This window comes from Apiospora aurea, assembly GCF_038362705.1.
Source record: "Apiospora aurea strain CBS 24483 chromosome Unknown utg000006l_segment0_segment0, whole genome shotgun sequence".
In the NCBI taxonomy this organism is placed as follows: Eukaryota; Fungi; Ascomycota; class Sordariomycetes; order Amphisphaeriales; family Apiosporaceae; genus Apiospora; species Apiospora aurea.
Window position 1 is genome coordinate 2,926,305 of NW_027117393.1, and position 17,797 is coordinate 2,944,101.

The 17,797-nt window shown below is 53.3% G+C and overlaps 8 protein-coding genes across 8 annotated transcripts; 6 read left to right on the plus strand and 2 right to left on the minus strand.

Annotated features, from left to right (window-relative positions):
- Positions 1-462: 462 nt before the first annotated feature.
- Positions 463-1,494, plus strand: PG986_009472 (uncharacterized protein; the record flags this gene model as incomplete). The annotated part of the gene is made up of 5 exons (XM_066845694.1): positions 463-525; positions 596-837; positions 899-1,099; positions 1,165-1,229; positions 1,313-1,494. 5 exons carry the CDS (start codon positions 463-465, stop codon positions 1,492-1,494), a joined length of 753 nt encoding a protein of 250 aa, XP_066698092.1.
- A 1,584-nt stretch (positions 1,495-3,078) lies between these two features.
- On the plus strand, positions 3,079-3,483 carry PG986_009473 (uncharacterized protein; the record flags this gene model as incomplete). The annotated part of the gene is made up of 1 exon (XM_066845695.1): positions 3,079-3,483. One exon carries the CDS (start codon positions 3,079-3,081, stop codon positions 3,481-3,483), a length of 405 nt encoding a protein of 134 aa, XP_066698093.1.
- Positions 3,484-3,496: 13 nt separating this feature from the next.
- PG986_009474 (YDG/SRA domain-containing protein) lies at positions 3,497-4,659 on the plus strand (the record flags this gene model as incomplete). Its single annotated transcript, XM_066845696.1, has 2 exons — positions 3,497-4,436; positions 4,523-4,659. 2 exons carry the CDS (start codon positions 3,497-3,499, stop codon positions 4,657-4,659), a joined length of 1,077 nt encoding a protein of 358 aa, XP_066698094.1.
- An 857-nt stretch (positions 4,660-5,516) lies between these two features.
- Positions 5,517-7,484, minus strand: PG986_009475 (uncharacterized protein; the record flags this gene model as incomplete). Its single annotated transcript, XM_066845697.1, has 1 exon — positions 5,517-7,484. The coding sequence occupies one exon, from the start codon at positions 7,482-7,484 to the stop codon at positions 5,517-5,519; it is 1,968 nt and encodes a 655-aa protein (XP_066698095.1).
- A 575-nt stretch (positions 7,485-8,059) lies between these two features.
- Positions 8,060-8,895, plus strand: PG986_009476 (mitochondrial 37S ribosomal protein mS23; the record flags this gene model as incomplete). The annotated part of the gene is made up of 2 exons (XM_066845698.1): positions 8,060-8,451; positions 8,523-8,895. The coding sequence occupies 2 exons, from the start codon at positions 8,060-8,062 to the stop codon at positions 8,893-8,895; spliced, it is 765 nt and encodes a 254-aa protein (XP_066698096.1).
- A 383-nt stretch (positions 8,896-9,278) lies between these two features.
- PG986_009477 (beta-1-4-N-acetylglucosaminyltransferase) lies at positions 9,279-10,761 on the minus strand (the record flags this gene model as incomplete). Its single annotated transcript, XM_066845699.1, has 3 exons — positions 9,279-10,019; positions 10,227-10,337; positions 10,408-10,761. The coding sequence occupies 3 exons, from the start codon at positions 10,759-10,761 to the stop codon at positions 9,279-9,281; spliced, it is 1,206 nt and encodes a 401-aa protein (XP_066698097.1).
- A 1,053-nt stretch (positions 10,762-11,814) lies between these two features.
- PG986_009478 (uncharacterized protein) lies at positions 11,815-14,128 on the plus strand (the record flags this gene model as incomplete). Its single annotated transcript, XM_066845700.1, has 3 exons — positions 11,815-11,940; positions 12,012-12,869; positions 12,923-14,128. The coding sequence occupies 3 exons, from the start codon at positions 11,815-11,817 to the stop codon at positions 14,126-14,128; spliced, it is 2,190 nt and encodes a 729-aa protein (XP_066698098.1).
- Positions 14,129-15,838: 1,710 nt separating this feature from the next.
- On the plus strand, positions 15,839-17,024 carry PG986_009479 (uncharacterized protein; the record flags this gene model as incomplete). The annotated part of the gene is made up of 2 exons (XM_066845701.1): positions 15,839-16,572; positions 16,634-17,024. The coding sequence occupies 2 exons, from the start codon at positions 15,839-15,841 to the stop codon at positions 17,022-17,024; spliced, it is 1,125 nt and encodes a 374-aa protein (XP_066698099.1).
- Positions 17,025-17,797: the final 773 nt, after the last annotated feature.

Sequence of the window (17,797 nt, forward strand, 5' to 3'; positions counted from 1 at the left end):
TCGGTAACATCTAGATTACAGGAAGAGGGTTTTCCTTGTCATACGGTGAGCACGGAAACTTGTTGTGACTCAAATGCCGTCTTTCGCTAGTGACTTGCGATTAGCCCAGGGTGGCTTACGAGATGGACAGCCAGCCCTCCATCACTGGCAGATGCGGTCGCTTCGGCCCCTCTTCCCCGTGAGTTGCGGACTACTGCGGGCTTCGGCGAGTAGTTCCGCAAACCTGCGATCGCGAACCTGGATAGAGTAACTCTATCCCATGGGGTTTCTAAGCACGGAGAGCCAATTGCATAGCCAACTAACGTACAGGGATGACCTGCTACTCCCCTCAAAAAATGGATAGATATAACGGGGCTAGATCCCATCTTAAGACACGAAAAACGACAGACGACAACCTCATCAGCTCTTGCGCGCCTCACTCAACATAACACCACTAGATACAGCGTCTCTCGTATAACTGCAATGCCTTCCTATCTCATCACTGGCTCCAGCCGCGGTCTCGGTCTCGGCTTCGTGACGGAACTGGTGCGACACGCTCCTCCACCTTCACTTATAACTCAGTCACGACACCCGGGCTAACAGCCATTATGAACAGCTCAAAGACCCTGGAAACGTCGTCATTGCCACTGCCAGAGACCCTACCAAGTCAGCCGGCCTCCAAGAGCTCAAGAAGAAGCACGGAGGCGCTCAGCTTCATTTTGTGAGCCTGGACGTGACCAAGTCGGATAGCGTCCACGACGCCGCCGAGGCCACGCAGAAGCTCCTCCCCGACGGCCTGGATTATCTCATCAGCAATGCGGGGGTCAACTACAGCCCGCTGAAGAGCCTTGACGAGATGTACGACGCCCTCCCTCCGGCGGTTTAGAGTTACCAGCCTCTCACGTATGGTCTTTGATAGGGATATGGACGACTTCAAGGCCGAGATTGAGTTCAACGTCACTGCGCCCATGTACCTCTTCCGCGAGTTCAGCCCTCTAGTCCGCAAGAGCAGCGTCAAGAAGATCATGGTCGTGACCTCGGCTCTCGGGTCGATCGAGTTCAGCGGGCCTGTGGTAGGACCCTGTGATGCTTACTCGGTGGGCAAGGCTGCGCTCAACATGTCAGTGGTCCCCGTCCTTACCGATCATACACCTGGTTACGATACTTACGCTATTGGCATTCCAGGTTGACGCGCAAGTGGAGCGCCGCGTTGAAGGAACATGGCGTTACCACTGTCCTGGTGCACCCTGGTAAGAAAGCCCCTCTGCCCTCTCTATATGCTCCATCTATATATCCTGTAGTACGCAACTGACAGAGCAACTTGACGATGCAGGCTACATCGGTGGCACGGACATGGGCGCTGACATTGGGGACTGGGTCGCGGAGAAAATGCCCGACCTCCCCAATTTGACCACTGAGACTGCTTGTGGCGATTGCCTGAAGGTCATGCATGATTCGACCGCTGACGACAACGGCTTGTTCTTCAACCACGATGGTTCCAAGCAACCCTGGTAGCTTAGCAGGGCGGGCGGGAGGAAATGGCGGTCAGTGGCTCGTGAGATAAGGGGCAGATCTAGGAATATGGGCGCTACAACGGTGGCGAGACCATCATGGCTTCTTCGGCATCGAGACTATACAAATATACGGCTGCGGATGTGCCATCATCAATATACACTCATCGCGTCTTCGGCATGGGCTTCTTCATTTCAGACTCGCCTGCAAGCCTCCACCTGGTAGACAGATCCTCCAACATGCGTTTAAGTGCATTTACTTTTCCCCTTGTGACCGGATCAAAGTTACCATTCTTCACCTCCATAAAGGCTAGTGTGGCTAGGCACGAGGCATGAATTATATACGGCGAAATGCACGGAACATCGTCACTTAGTAAGCCTGCTGGCGTCAAATGCATTGCCTATCCATGCTGTTGCAGATTGTGTCTTTCAATTGTTCATGCGGGCTTTCAATTTCGGAGGCCTACACTGAACCTCCTTACCTCACCACAACTTATTATATACGGAAACAACTCAAATTGCCTATCCTGCCGGCTCAGTAAGTATCATTATCTCTACCACGAAAAGCTCTCGAGGGTCTGTCTACTGGGCCATGATGCCATCTGCGTTGCTGTCGCAGTGCATCAGCCAGCCCTACAGGTGGACCGTTGTAGCGTATGACCCCCTGTAAGTCATACCGATTAGCGTTTCTACAACCCGCTGAGTTAAATCTCCGCGCCTTGACGCCAGCCTGCTCACTCCAACCTAACTATGGGATGTCATCGCAAGTCAGGCCAATACAACGGCACATACGCAGTATGATATCTGCCTCTTCCAGAGCCATTGGGGCTGGGTCCTTAATGCACCCCCCCAGGGCTATACAGAGGGCGGGGGTGGGAGAGGATCTCTATTCAAAGATCAGATGGTTTGTAGGCGGTAACCTACACTCCCAGGTTACAGGAAGAGTGCAATACCGCTAAGCGCACGGGTGGTGTTGCAATTGGGGCCTGTCACAACCTCTTACCTGTTCTTCAACAACCAATTGTTGAAGCTTCGAATATTGCAAGCTGGACTGTCACCTACATTACACTTGCAACTTTCTCCCCCATACCTTCTTCCTCATACTCTTACTTCACTTCGAACTCCACGACACAATCGACCATCGAATCAAGCAGCTTTCCTACAGAGGAATTGCCCACTCTTCTTCCCCTTCCCTATTCTTCCAAGACGCGTCTCGGATTATACCGTAGACGCGCCCGTTGCCTCACCACCTCACCACCTCGCTCTCCTCCTTGTGACACCTTCGTTCCGGTTGGGCTGGTTTGCCATTGGATCGAGGTCGACACAGAGCACTTGTCGATGCGGTCTACACCAGACCGTAGACCTGCCATTGACTTCCAACCTCTTTCCAATCGGCGCTGGCCATATTGGCGTGGACCTGGTTATACCTTCAGTTTCAATCCCCCGGTTGCAATTTGTTTCAAAGATCCCTGTCCTTACTGAACATCGTCTTCCCACGAGGCCGTCCGTCTCATCGCAGGCTTGCCCTAAGCTTTATGATTCATTTCGTCTCGAGGGTTGAAGACCTGGTTGGCCTGAGTCATCCAACATGGTGAACCAGCTGAAGCGCAAGCGGAGCGGAAGCCCCGTGGCGCTCATCAGGCGCCCGGCGAGCAGGGGCAAGCAGGAGAAGAACCACCTCGAAGGGCTAGCCCGCGCAGTCACTCAAGCAAGAGTGGCCGAGAAGGCTTCGATGGTCGAAGAACCAGCAAGTACGGAGAAAGTATTGGCTACCACCCAGTCAGAAGCAGCTGGAACGGCCCCAGTGGCCAGTGGCCCGAAGGCAGTGGACACGTCCCTGCCAGCATCTCGCCCCGAAGGGTCGTCGCGAGCACCAGAGACAGAGAAGAAAGCAGATACCGAGAGGGCCGCCAGCACTGACAGCAGCGACGCCGAGGACGTTCTGGAAATCCTGGACATCCCAGCCCCCCCAGCAGGACCCGACCTACTATGACTGCATAAAAGGGATGCAGAAAGAGCACAGCGGAATCAGAAGCTTCGCCGTGGAGAGCAAGAAGAAGAAGCAGGTCCCGACTGGCGACCCCGAGGACGTGCGAAGACTTGCTCGTTTCGCCCCCTACCTCAACTTCCTGGAGTTCAAGTTGGAGATGAACCATCGCATCTTTAAAGAATCAAAGGTGGCGGCGACGCTGGCCCTCTTGAACACGCCGGGATTCTACTTCCCTGCTGATATCGCCGAGCGTGCCGCCAGACTGGTCGCCAAGTGGGAGGACGAGGACTGGAGCGAGCCTGAAGACCAGCCCGTGGCGCAGCAACAAGCACCAGCACCGGCACCGGCCGTGGATGGCCCTGCATCCAACAACAGCAACAACGCCAACGAAGAAGCACCCGCTGTGCAGATTAGGGTTCCCAGCGCACGCGACCCGTTGTTTGGCACGAACGGAATCATGCACGGAGTCATCTCGACCAGAAACGGCGCCGGCCGCAGAGTCTACATGCTGAACCCCCGACTGCCGCACCAGTCGAGCAAAGAGTTCGGCCACAACGGCCTGTCCGTCGGCCAGTGGTTCCCCATGCGCCTCGTCGCCCTGCACCACGGCGCGCACGGGGCCAGCCAGGCCGGCATCTACGGCAACCAGAAGAGCGGCGCCTTCTCCATCGTGGCCGGCAACTCGACCTACCACGCGTTCGACCAGGACCAGGGCGACGTCCTCTACTACTCGGCACCGCGGGCTCACGAGAACAAGGACCCGAACCGCCTCGCCTCCCCGGCCAGCAGCGGCAGCCTGGCCCTGCGCGCCTCGCACAGCAGCCGCAGGCCGGTGCGCGTCCTGCGCTCGGCCGGTGGCGGTAGCAGCAGCGACAACGATTGGCTGCCCCGGTGCGGCCTCCGGTACGACGGGCTGTACCGCGTCGACGCTGTGCGCGAGAAGAAGAACGCGAGCGGTAAGTTTCTGTTTACTTTTCGTCCATCTTCCCTCTAGAACGACCGCAGCGCGAACGGAATTCACTAACGAAACGATACCTTCTAGGCGGACTCTACGAGCAGTTCAAGCTCGTTCGACTCGGCGCCAACGTGAACGGGGACGAGAACCTGCAAGAGATCGCGAGAAGCTCGCCCAGCGCGGCGCAGGCCGCTGCGTATAGAAACTTGATGGACTGCGGTTAGAAGGAAAGGCAGAGGGGACCTGTACATTACGCGAACGAATATAACTTCTGGAAGACTGAAATGCGGTTTTGTGCGATAATGTGCTCGTTTGTGGTTAAGCGTTTCTGTCGTGGACGGTCGATGTGCGTGGAACGTTTTGGTTAATGGGGGTGTTAGTGCGGCATGACGTGCTGATCTTATTTTGGGAACGATGGTAAAGTCAAGTGTCTTTGATCGTGGTATAATGTAGGGCATAGTGCAACCACAGAGTGCGTGGGAGCCAGGGTCTTGCTGGCGTTCTTGCTGGCTGCTTTCTTCGGGCTGAGCTCTCGTTGTGCTGGTGTGTAACATGGCTCATTAAATGCTGCCGCTTGTTCATGAGACAGGGGCCGTATACATTTATCACCCCATTGGGCTATCTACGTGCACGAAGAGGCATCAGGAGACGGGCTTGGTATGGTTGACAATTCCTTCGGGGGCTGTCTACGACAAGCATGGCGGATGCTCACCTAAGCAAAGTCAGAGATGTAGTCACAAAGCTTGTGAAGGTCAATCTACTCCCCTTAGACGCGCCAAAGGGCTTGCAGGCTTCATTAGACTGCTTACCTGAAGGATATTTGGCTGGCATTAAGACAATCTTTTCTCCACAGGAAAGGTTGTCAGCCAATATATAAGCCTGGATATGGTAATTCCTCTCCAAGATGTACCGGACGCTAATGACACAATACCGATGCTCACGTAAAAAACATGGAACAGTTGGGAGTAAGTCGAGTCATATATATTTGACTTGATATCCATCACAAGCAGTGGTATCATCCATAATCGTATCCCCAAGATGTAGTTCCATCATCATATATAATGTACACGTTCTCCTCCGTCTATGTGCGCCCATGGAACCCCTGATGCCCATGTCCCAATGCAGATGTCATCGCCGTGTTGACCATCTGGGACTCGGTGGTACGTAGATACAAGCCGCTCTTGCTGAACAGCTTGTGCAAAAAGTCCAACATAAAACTTTGATTTTGCGAATCCAGTTCCCACCGGAGGCTGAGCTCCTCATACGTCCCGAGGACGCGGTCCTGGGACCGCGTACAGTGGGCAAAAGCCCGGAGAATCCACATGGCCATCCATGTGCTAATATACAAGCCGTCCGTGCCGGCGTCGTAGGCGTCGAGAAAAGCATTCCAGACGCCGTCGAGTCGCTGTACACTCCAGTCCGACCCATCGCTGCCGTGCTGGGCAAACGATTTGAAAAGGGCGAGAAACACGCTCCCGTGAAGCGGAACTCGAAAGAACTTCATTTCGTCCAAGAACTGGGCGACTCGGGACATATCCCCTAGCCTGACACCGAAGTGGTTGACGAGAATGCGGTATGTGTGCAGGTCAGGTGTTGTCAGACTGGTGCTCTGAAAACCCGGCTGCATGTCTGGGTGTTTTCGTGCAAGACGTGCAAACATCAACATCACCTTGGTCATCTTCTTTTGCGAGGTGTAGTTGCGTTCGGGAATGATCTTGGACCTCCTGTCGGTCGCCTTCATCTTGTTGTATAGCCGCTCAGCTGAGGCCTCTTCACCGGACCTCAACAAGCCAATCATGGCACAGTTGAGGATTGTCGTATCGATGATCTCAGATGAGTTGACCATCTCTCGGTAAGCTGCCCTGACACCACCGGCGTCCATTTTAAGACCGAAGAAATGGATGAGACTGACGTGGTGGAACCGGTTGAAATGGAAGCCACGTGTGTTCATCTCCTGGTAGATCATCTCGGCGAGCGCGAACTTCCCGGCTTTGGATGCAACGTCAAAAAGAATGTTAAACGTAGCTTCGTTGCCCTTGACGCCAACGTCCTGTTCCATCTCTCGCCACAGATGCAGTGCTGCCTCGGCTTCCACGTCGGTGGAAGTACCCACATAACGACTCGCAAACGACATGGCCGTATTCCACTCCGACCTCGACAGTGCAAACCCGCTGGCTTTAGTGTCTGCTACAACAGCAAAGTAACGCAGCATGGCCTTTGGGCTTTTGCGTTCGGTAATCCCCAGCGCTGCAAAGAGGGAGTGACGCAGACGAGCAGACATATATGGTATCCGATGCCCAGGCAATAGCAGGTACAGATCATATATCGTCTCCAGATCCACGCTATGCGGCCGCAATAGCCTCGAATAGACAGCTGCCCTCAACTTTGCTACGATTTCCATATCCTCTTGGCTCCCCCGCTCCACCTCCTCCGGCGCAGGCGCTACCAGCTCATGGAGGCGATCCGAGACATTAAGACTTGTGTCCTCAGCCGGAGCATATTTCCGCATGTACGGATCTTTCAAGAACTCCAAGCGCTCCTCTACACTGATATCGTCGTAGAAGTCGAGGAAACCGAGCAGCTCCTCCTTGGACATATGCGGGTCTGTATGGGCTGGGAAAGGAGCGATGCTCGGAGCTTCGGCGGGGGCTTGAATCTCAACTTCTAAGGGAGCGGAGGAGCATGTATGGTTCCATTTCTGCTTGCGGGGGATATGAGAAGTGAAATATGTTGGATTCAATGGTCGTCGGCCCGCCCGGTTCGTCACAGTGGGATACAGTGACGAGAATAGTTTTCTCTCTTGGCTCTGAAGTGGCTTGCCGCTTTGCTGGAGGGAGAGACGTGGGCTGGGGGCACTTTGCCACAACCGGCGCACGATTGGGGCGGCATGTGTAGCGGCCGTTGAACTGAAGCCAGCATGGTCTTGCTTTAGTGCGGCGATTGTCGTGATGCGATCCGATGCTGATACAGAGCGTTGACGGCAGGGTCGCGGTCGACTGCAAAGTATCGCGCCGTATATCGACCCGTCAATTCGACCGGAGATTTTCATGAGCTGTCCAGCATGTTGGTCCCGTCATCACAGCTCTTCAGGACCGCAGCGACATCAGCCGGAGCCGTGAGACGTCGCGAGATTGGAAGAAGAGAGGAGGGGGATAACGGGTACAGAGGGTCCAGTGGCCGTAGGAGGAGGCAGATTTCGCCTTCGGAGCTTTGAAGTCGCAACTTTTTTTCAGGGAAGCTCTCGATCTAGAAGGACACGGGCCCGGCAGGCCGGGGGTTAGGCTAAGCTTCTGCTTTCTGCTGTCTGGTGTCTCTGCAATTATCGATAAGCGGCCAATTGAAATCGAGGGCGTTGTGAGATGCACCCAAACACCTAATCGACATCGGGATCCACCTGAAATTTCCATTGGCGGTTCCGGAAGATCGCTGCCACCGACGAGCGCTCAATTTCCAAGCTGCTGGCCGATGTCCAGAGCTGCGTACAGGCACCAATTCAGACCAGACCTCGGCGAAGAAAGAGCCCCAGTAGCCTTTCTTCCAACGTCGACGACGCACTTCCGTTGCCCCCCCTCCTTCCTGTCGCAACGTTCGACTGAGCGCCCGCTCAGCCCCCCAATTGCGACCATGGTCCGCGGGCCCGCGCAGCGCCAGGTCCGGCCGGCGCGCGTATACCAGACCGTCACGACGCTGATGGAGCACCGCATCAAGCCCCGCCTCGCCGTCCAGCAGCCCGTGTGGTACAAGGTGGTCGAGTCCATACCGCCCTCGGAGATCCTCACGCGGCCCTTCCCGCCGCAGCACAGACAGCCGAACCCCCGGGCGCGGAAGGCGAGCCGGTTATTCCAGCCCCAGAAGCTCGTGTACAAGGAGGACGAGCTACGCAAGAAGTTCTACACAGACCACCCCTGGGAGCTGGCGCGGCCGCGGATGATCATCGAGATGGACGGCAAGGACGCCCTCCGCTGTGACTGGAGCAAGGGGTTGAGACAGCCTGGTATGCCGCTGAGCGGTGAGTGGTAAGTTATGGCCCCGAAGAGGATATCACATGCATGGGGCACTCATGACTAATGGTTGAGTGCTTTCATAGTGTTGTCCAGCGCCAGATGTACTTGATGGAGAACGTCCCCGGCATCACGGAAGACACAGCCTACGACCAGGTGCGAAAGGAGTTCTACAAGCTCCGCCAGGAGGAGGAGATTGAGCGCAGAATCGCCCAAGAGGAGGCCCGCATGGTGGGCGCGTACTTCGGCCAGACCTTCAACCAGGTCGGCATGAAGCTGGAGGACCAGCAGTTCGAGCGGTGGAAGAGATGGGCCACCAGGGAGATTGAGAAGATCCAGGGAGAGCAGACCGCTGCGTACTCGTCATTCGACGCCAGCGAAGACCCGGAGGCGGCAGATCTCGATGTGGACTCGTTGCGAGAAGACCTGGAGTCCACAGCCAACATACCTCCGGCTTGAAATTAGAACAAAAATGTATTTTATGTAGCATACATGTACAGGCATTAAAAAATGTGCAAAACCTCCCTGTCTTGCGTGCTTGTCTCGTGGAGTCTGCCGATCTGAGGCTGTTCTTTGTGACAATAGCAGATGCCTCAGAAAGAATGCACGTATGACCCTTGGCCAGGGGTTGGAGAAGAGCAGCATTTTGCCATTAAGGGGATCATTGTTCTTATTGCTATCATTGGCAACCAAGCTCGCTATCAATATCTGCTGATCTATTTTACCACCAACTTCGCTCTCGTCAAAAACTGCATCATACGGACGCTAGACTGATCAAAAACAAACCCTCAGGGAAAGAGTCGCTCGTATAGTTGCAATGCCATCAATGCCTGGCATGCCATCTAATGCACTCCAGAAAAGCCCGGGAATATGTTGCCACCAGGGTTGCTGAGCTCTCGAATCGCGAGCATCTCTTCCACCGTGAGGTTATACTTCCTGCCAACTGCCTTATGTTGGACAACAATGTCGGTAGCGATGCCGGTGTAGTAGAATAGTTTTCCGGTCAAGCTCAATGTCTTGACGCGAGCAATACTTTCAATGAAGACAACCTTGCAGGAGTTGGCAGGGAGGAGCCAAAGCATCTTCATCAGCCAAGCCACACCTGCAATGATAAAACCAGTACCGGGGCCATTGGTGACAATGATTTGGGGATAGACTTTTCCAGCTGTATGACCGCTCCGGGGTTCTCTGCTGTTACCTTGGGCTCCCCGATATGGGTATCCTCGGTTCAGGGCCTTGTAGATATCATATGCGCATTGAATAGCGCTGACGGGAACAGTAGCCCAGTGCTGATGGACTGCACGAGCCCGTCGAATCGCGACAATTTCATAGCCACTAACCAAGGACTTGCCCAACTTCCTCTTGGCTTCCCAGTCAATAATCCTTTGGCGTGATGTCTCATCGCCATTGCAGATAACCCAGATCCGGTGAATATTGTCAGCCGGCGGGCTGTTGGTAAGCATTTGCAGAAGCTCTCCAGTGTGTCCGCCTGATCCAGCAAAGTAAAGACGGAAACCTTTTTCGATATGATATTCAGTCCCAGGAGGTTGGTTGCCGCAAGCAACTAGAGACTTGTGTCGAAGCTTTTTCGACAATCAGCAAGAGCCGGGGTTGCAAGGGTAATAAGGCAACCTACCGTGAAAAAATAAAGGGTCATAATAAGAAACCACAGAACGACGGGACATGCCATCACAGCGAACGAAAATCCTTGAGTGGTCGTGTATAGAAAGACAGCAGTCTTCGCCTTACCGTTAGAACCACCTACAGGATTGGAGAGCCGGAAAACATACCAGGAGAAGCCAAAGAGTCGCAACAGAGACCCGGGGAACTGATAAATCAATGCGATCAAGAGGAGCCCGCTTTCTGGCCTCCAGCGCGGATAGCCTCGAGGAAAGGTTCATCTGTTTAGCACCGATATGTGTCAACCTCTGAACAAGCCATGCGACAAGCTCCTTGACCCAGCCAACTTACCAAGAAGTACATGAAGTGGGCGCCGGAGATGTGAGCCACCAGGCCGGTGCCCAAGTATAGTGCACCGAGGGCAGTAACGTGAAGCATTGCATGGCAAAGCAATCTGAAAAACGAGAGAGTTGACTCGACGATGTCGCTATCAGCCCGTCCTGTACCGGCTGAGGTGGATTTCGTGCCATCAGCAGTAAGGCTTCCTTCTTCAGTATTGGGTGCAGAGGCTTCACCGTGTGATGATTGGTCGTTGTGCCTCAGTCGAAGTCCATTTTCGCTTCCTTTCACTCGAGTGCTGGCAGTAGAAGCTGATTGCACCTCATGGGAGCTGCCCCTTGACGGCAGCAATGTGTGGTCTGCCATGGCGAGTTCGGAGATCACCAAAGAATACTGCTCCCACTTCGTTTGTAAAGTCTGGCTGATTTGATCTCTGCTACATGGCAATAAGGTTACAAATCTGGACAGTTTGAGATAGTCAGGCCGAGCTCGATGTGTTCATCCAATGATCAATTGAATTAATGTAGGTCAACACCCTAGGTTAGCAAGCGTGCACCTGCCTCTTGCAGATGTTGGGGCTCTGCCAGCACTCGAACGTGCGCAGGAATGATTAGCCGCAGCTTCCCAGGGCTGTTCGCATTAGCGTAGCGGATGTTAGCCGCCACTAGCCGGTAAAACATTGGCATCGTCCTGGCCCATGGCGGCAGGTACATTTGATACCTCCATGACGACGTCCAACACAGTTATTAATGTTATTCTATAGCCTTTATATAACTTTTATGTGATGCTGGTAGATAATTATCAAGTATGTGGCTTTTACCTAGTGTTACTTTGTATCCGACCTACATGTAGATCCGGAGGGGTGGTGTACATAAGTAGCTCGGGGTGTTGTTAATGGCATTCCTGCTCATCGCGGCTGTCAATAAATTTAGACGCACTAGTCTCCTAGCGTATGCGACTCCAAAATCAATCGACCAATGTTGACATTCTAGCTGTTTACTTTTGATTTCCCATCCTGCTGTCATGTCGTATCTTCAATCAGTATTAGTTTGAAATATTGATGTATGTAAGTAAATAGGTCACCTGTTCCTCCCAGTCTGGCTTGGTTTAGGATTGACTTGTGGTCATTGTGACGTCGTGCCATCTCGTCACGTAAAACCCAGGCAGCCCGGCCTTGCCTCATTTCCCTCCTGCCTCACCAGGCAGCCTAGACCTCGAAAGATCCAGTATCCTAGACCTTTCCCCAGGACGGCGGCTGTGGCTTGCGGCGGACTAATTACCTGCTGCTTCCCCTCGGAAAGTTGCGTAATTGCACATGCAAGAGAGGCGCTGGGATTTTGACCCTTTGAGAAGCAACTCTGATGACTGATTCCACCTCTTGACTCGGACAGTCAGTCGCCTTGATTGGAGCTTCACATCATGCCAACACTCCGGTCAAGGAAGTTTCTCAGCTGCTTCTATTGCGGCAAGAGAACCAACCTGCGTTTCGATGGCCGCCAATCTTTTCTCTGCTCCCACTGCGAGGCTACCAATTGGTTAGACGAGGTATGTACGACGCGAGAGTAACGCCCCTTCAATCAGACACATGATTGCTGATCAAAATCCCGGTATTCTAGCATGGAGATATCACAGATCCGCCGACCTCTACTCCCCTGGATGCTGCGCCAGCTGTGGCACCCCAATATGCCAGGTCGTTCAATTCGAGAATGCCATCGGAGCAGCCAGCCTCGTCTCCAGACAGTTCGGCCATGGACTCCATCTTCTGCGCGACTTGCTTGAAGAACCAGCATATCTACACCGAAGCCCTACGCCAGTTCGAGATCCCCGATGACCAGAGCGACCCGGAGTACAACGATAGAATACGAGCTTTCCGCAAATGGAGAGCAGATCTCGAGCAGAGGTACCCGCAAGTATGCGCTACGTGCGAACCCAAGGTGCAACGGCAGCTTAATAAAGCCAGCTACACTGCCAAGACCGACCACCTTAGACGCGTGATGGATCGGACGAGAGAAAGGCGGCGCGAGGTCAAGAAACGTGGTGCACTAGACGTGTTGGATTCCGCTGGGAAACTGGCATGGAACATCGCCTTCGCCCTGGAATTCTGCTGGCACGCCTCTGTGCTTTGCGCGCTTTTTGTGGAAGACGACGAGATTGCTGCTACCACCCACTGGCTCATTGCCCCTTTACGGAACACCTGTTACTATGCTTTGATGTTCTCGCCTGATGCCGACCGGTTCATAAAATGGTCTATCAGCCTAGGCCTCGCCTCCTTTGCATGGAACCCAAGGTTCAAGCAGACCATTCGAGGCTTCACTTCGCATATATTCGGCGTTGGCCAGTGGTACACATACCAGCTCGTTATTCTCTTCATACGGCTCACCTGCCTCTTCGTGTCCCAGTATAACGATTCGAAGGGGATCCCGGCAGCTTCGCAGCTAGGAGCGCATCTCGTGATAGCGCTTTTGATGTTCTATGTAAGCGCGCCATTCCTATATCATATTCGCAGCACTGTACTCATATATAGCAGGTTTATACGATTTCTGGGCGAGTTGTGCGTTTGGACACCACGCCCCTCTTCGGGGCAAACAAGCCGGTCAGCCTGGTTCCAGCAGATGAGCCGAAGCCTCCGCCACAGAGCAAGCGTGATGACCTTGGGAGTATCTTGGACGAAATTCTGGAAACTCCTTCCAGACCCAGCAAGCCCCGCCAAGAACATTCTAGCTTGAGTTCGCCCCTTCGCCATTCGATGAGCGCAACTCGGCCACAACAGCCGCCGCAGGCGCCATTTGAATTGCACCCTCGACGAGTTCAGCCTATGTCTGGGTTCGGGTCCCTGCGGCTCTCTGGCGAGTCTTCTCAAACTCAGCCTGGGCCCCCAGCGGCCCAGTACGGCGATGAAATGGATTGGGCGCCTTCTGGATCGCAGCATCGAGCATTCAGCACTCATAACCCTTTTAAAGTCAAGAACCCAAACCCACGTTTTAGCGATGCGCCCATAGAGGACAAGCCAGGTCCGTTCTGGTATAAAATCCCTCCGGCACCGACCACCCCTGCGCAGCGTGTACGCAACCCTCCTATGAAGCCAATTATCCGAGATAGCCCCAAGGATATCCCGGAGAACTTCTTCTCAACCACGCGCAGAGGTCCTGTCGACATCGGAAGCCCGGCGCGGAACTTGGAGCAGAATAGCATGGTCTTTAAAGAGTCAAGATTCCATGCTCCCCAGCCCAAGGACGAAGCTACGGAGGGTCTATCCAGGTTAATGGGTTCGTTCAGTCTGAGCCCAGAACCGGAGAGCCGTAGGTTCGGGGCACCCAGGAACAAAACAAATGTCTTTGGAGCACCCAACCACGTACCCCATGCGCCTGTCAACAATAGCAGGGTCCGTATGGCGGAATTGATTATACTATTTGGAGCTCTTTGGGCTTGGATAACAGCCCTACAATCAACAGAGCAGTATGCCCCTACTCTGGCTCTTGGGGCCATTATCATCAATCTTGCGATGTCGGTGCGGCTCGCTGTTGATCTTGGAGAATCGCAGATCCAGCAGGGAAAAACACAAGCACTTCTGCGCTTTTCTTGCGTGAATCTGGCAGCGCTGCAGATTCTGGCAGCAATCGTCCTGTTATGGGGATTATGGATGGATAGCAACACCACTGTCGCGCATGGTGCGTATGGCAGCACCTTGATCGGGCTGACAATTATACATCACGTTTGGCATGTCTTTTGTTAGGCATTTTGGAGGAGTACTCATTGCTATAGAGACTAGAGGGAGTGGGCAATAGTGGAGTTTCTGCGCTTCACGGCCCATGTCCTTGGGATATGCTGTATTGGCGCCTGAGCAACATCAGGGGCGGCATCGGGATTATGCATGGCATGGAGTTGGGAATGGGATCACTTGGAGTTTCTAGGAGAGTTGGTTTTCATAATACCCGGCGCATCAGGAGGCAAATTTGATGAAATCGCATTCCCTAGTTCCAGGAGCTAGCAAACATCAAGACCTAAGCCAGACTGCAAATCAGAAGAACAGTTGTTCTACACCGCTATATACTGTACAAGGAGATCGAAGTCTCACCATTGGCCAATCATTAGCACCGCTCTTCGGGATTCGCTGTTCGTCCTGCTTTTTCAAATGTCAGCAAGTCGTATGAAACCGCATCAGCATCCAATAGATTGAGCCAGATCAAGCGTTCACGTACAGTGCGAATACAGTAGATCCGTCTTGGACACACTCGACCCGGAGAACAAACGGAAACCGGCGTGGATAGTATGCTTTTCGATGACGGGTAGATAAAGCACTAGACAGTTTCTATACGCGTTGGGACGAGCCCCTGGTCTTACTCTAAAGAGCTACATTTTTATGCATAATTGCCGAATTTGGTTGTCTTTACGCGTCTCCAAAGATCCTTCTCGTGAAAGGGCGTAAGCGGTTGTCGGTTGTGGCCTTTGCGCGTAGATCGCGCCCGGATAACTATCGTGAACCATGATCGATAGCGCAGAGGGTCGGGCGACTGTCAGGCCACCGATGCTGCCACCGACAGAGTGGTAATCTCAATTCCATGTGGTTTTCTGTTTCTACCCCGTGCAACTAGGTCATAAGCATGTGCATCAAGCTTCCGTCAGTCAATCCATCTGGGTAGGATTTTGCGGGCAGGATGGCATTGACAGAAACAAACTGGGGTCTGCCCAAAAGGTCGGAGGCGGCTCACAGGGGCATGCCAAGGATACTTTTGCATCATGTCGCCGCCGGTATATGTCAAGTACTTGGCCGGGAACTACTATAGTCAGGCTACCAAGGCTTAGCATAGGGTGTGGAAGGCCGTCTCTATCAATTGACATGTACATACCTCCTTAGATTGGATTGGATTGCAGCCACATCGCTACATAGGTAATTCGTCAACTCGTCAACTCGTCGATCCGCTAAATCGTGAAATCGGCTGCCGATAAAATGCAGGAATCTAACCGCATTCGAGTCCATGCGCTTTCTCGGCGGCCCGCCTTTTGCCACGGATTCTGATCGGGGTCTGAACTTGGTGCATTGCCGTCCCTGATGGTAAAAGTAGCGCCACTGTCGGCCGATCTTCCATTGCTTGTACTCAATTTCTTCTAGTAAATGAACCCCTAAAAATCTCGTCCTAGGCCGTTTAGTGGTGACTTGTATTATTATTTATTCTCCTTGGTTGCTGCCCCTGCGGAATTTCTTCAGATTGTTGTTACACTTCTGCTTTCACTGTCTGCCATTTATGCGCTCGCTCCTTTCGCATTACCTGGCACAGCATTCATAATCCTCTTGAGGATCAATACTATCAAAACGTTCCTTAAGCTGTTTCTATCTGAAAGCAGACATCCCGAGCAATCCGAAAACCTCGGAGTTGCCATTGACGCTACAATTGCCACCCCTTTACCGAGCTGCAGCTGAGACTCTCGTCCACCTTCTGCGACAATGCCTGCCCGCACGCTTCCCACCTTCACCCAGGCCGAAGTCGACGCGCACAACACGTCCGAGTCCCTCTTCGTCACCGTCGGCCGCAATGTCTACGATCTGACCGACTTTCTCGAGTCCCATCCCGGCGGTCCCGAGTATATTCTCGAATATGCCGCTAAGGATGTCGGCGATATCCTCAAGGACGAAGGCTCCCATGTCCACTCCGACTCTGCGTACGAGGTTCTCGAGGAATCGCTTGTTGGCTTTCTGGTCAAGGAGAAGCTCGCAACCAATGATGATACCCAAAACGTCGGTGACAAGCAGATCAACGAGAAGGTTACGCCATACGTACACCCGCGCACAGGTATGAGCTGCGAGGAGGATCTGAGCAAGGATACCGACCTGAGCGCCGACTACAAGACGCACAAGTTCCTCGACCTGAACAAGCCGCTGCTGATGCAGGTGTGGAATGGAGGCTTCAGCAAGGAGTTCTACCTGGACCAAGTTCACCGCCCGAGACATTACAAAGGCGGTGCGAGTGCGCCCTTGTTTGGCAACTTCCTCGAGCCTATCAGTTTGACGCCGTGGTGGGTTGTGCCTACGGTTTGGCTTCCGCCTGTGCTCTATGGTACCTATATCTCGAGAGAGGGCCTCACCGGCTGGGACTCGGTTGCCGCATACTGGTGCCTTGGGCTCTTCCTCTGGACCCTGGTCGAGTACATTCTTCACCGTTTCCTCTTCCATCTGGACTAGTAAGTGGCCCCTCTTATGTGCTGTAGTCAGACGAAATGGACGCTAACGAACGATCTCTAGTTACCTTCCTGATAACCGAGCTGGCTTGACGCTGCATTTCCTGCTCCATGGAGTCCACCACTATTTGCCCATGGATAAATACCGCCTCGTCATGCCGCCGACTCTCTTCGCAGCTCTGGCAACACCTTTCTATAAGCTGGCTCACACCGTCTTCTACTGGAACTGGCACGTGGCGACAGCTGTGTTCAGCGGTGGCATCTTTGGTTACATCTGCTACGACTGCACCCATTACTTCCTGCACCACCAGAACCTCCCATACTATTACAAGCAGCTGAAGAAGCACCATCTTGCCCACCACTTCTTGGACTACGAGAACGGCTTCGGCGTGAGCAGCCGCATCTGGGACAAGGTGTTCGGAACCGAGATTCCGATGTCTGTCAAGACCACGTAAACGAAGCACGACGCAGAATGAGACGAAGTTGATGAGTATAACAATATTTCCCCTGTACATATTAAGGCTTTTTAGGGCTTCAGGATGGATTAATACGACATAAGCCCCTAAGGGCATTGCGTTGGTGGCGTTGGGGGTATCTCTCACTTCACTTCGCGAAGCACATATGGCCATAAAATAGCAGTAATGATGCGTCTCTGCACCACCGAATAATACATTAATGGCAATTCCAAGAACAAACGTCTCAAACGTATCAATGTGAAGGGCAGGTGACTACCGATGACTGACTGAGTGTACTACTTGTAGCACGGTGCAAAAGCCTTGCATCATTGTCGCATAAACCATGCATCTGTCTAGAAATTAGGTTAACATCTTCATTCAATGTTGAATTGCAGGTATGCAGATATGAGTAAGCCGGCTTGCCAGTTAATGCAACTTGGCCAAATTCAGCCGAGGAACATCCGTGCTTATGAATTCGGCTCCACCGAAGGATCTTCGTGAGGGACCGCCCACTTTCAACCTCAGCCTTTCCGCCTGCCTAAGGGTTCTGGTCCAGCCGCAGTTTAATCAACCATCTCCGACTGCTGCCAGATTCACAGCAGATACCCTACGCATCCATCAACCCTAGTTGTTCGATTTATCCGTTGCTCGCTAGCTACCACTTTGTATTGCATCCAGATCCAGCAACTCCTGTGAACACGCGCTTCGGCTTGCCTGATTGAAGCAGTCGCGAACCGAGGTCCCCCCACAACGGTTTTCTGGAGGCAGTCGCG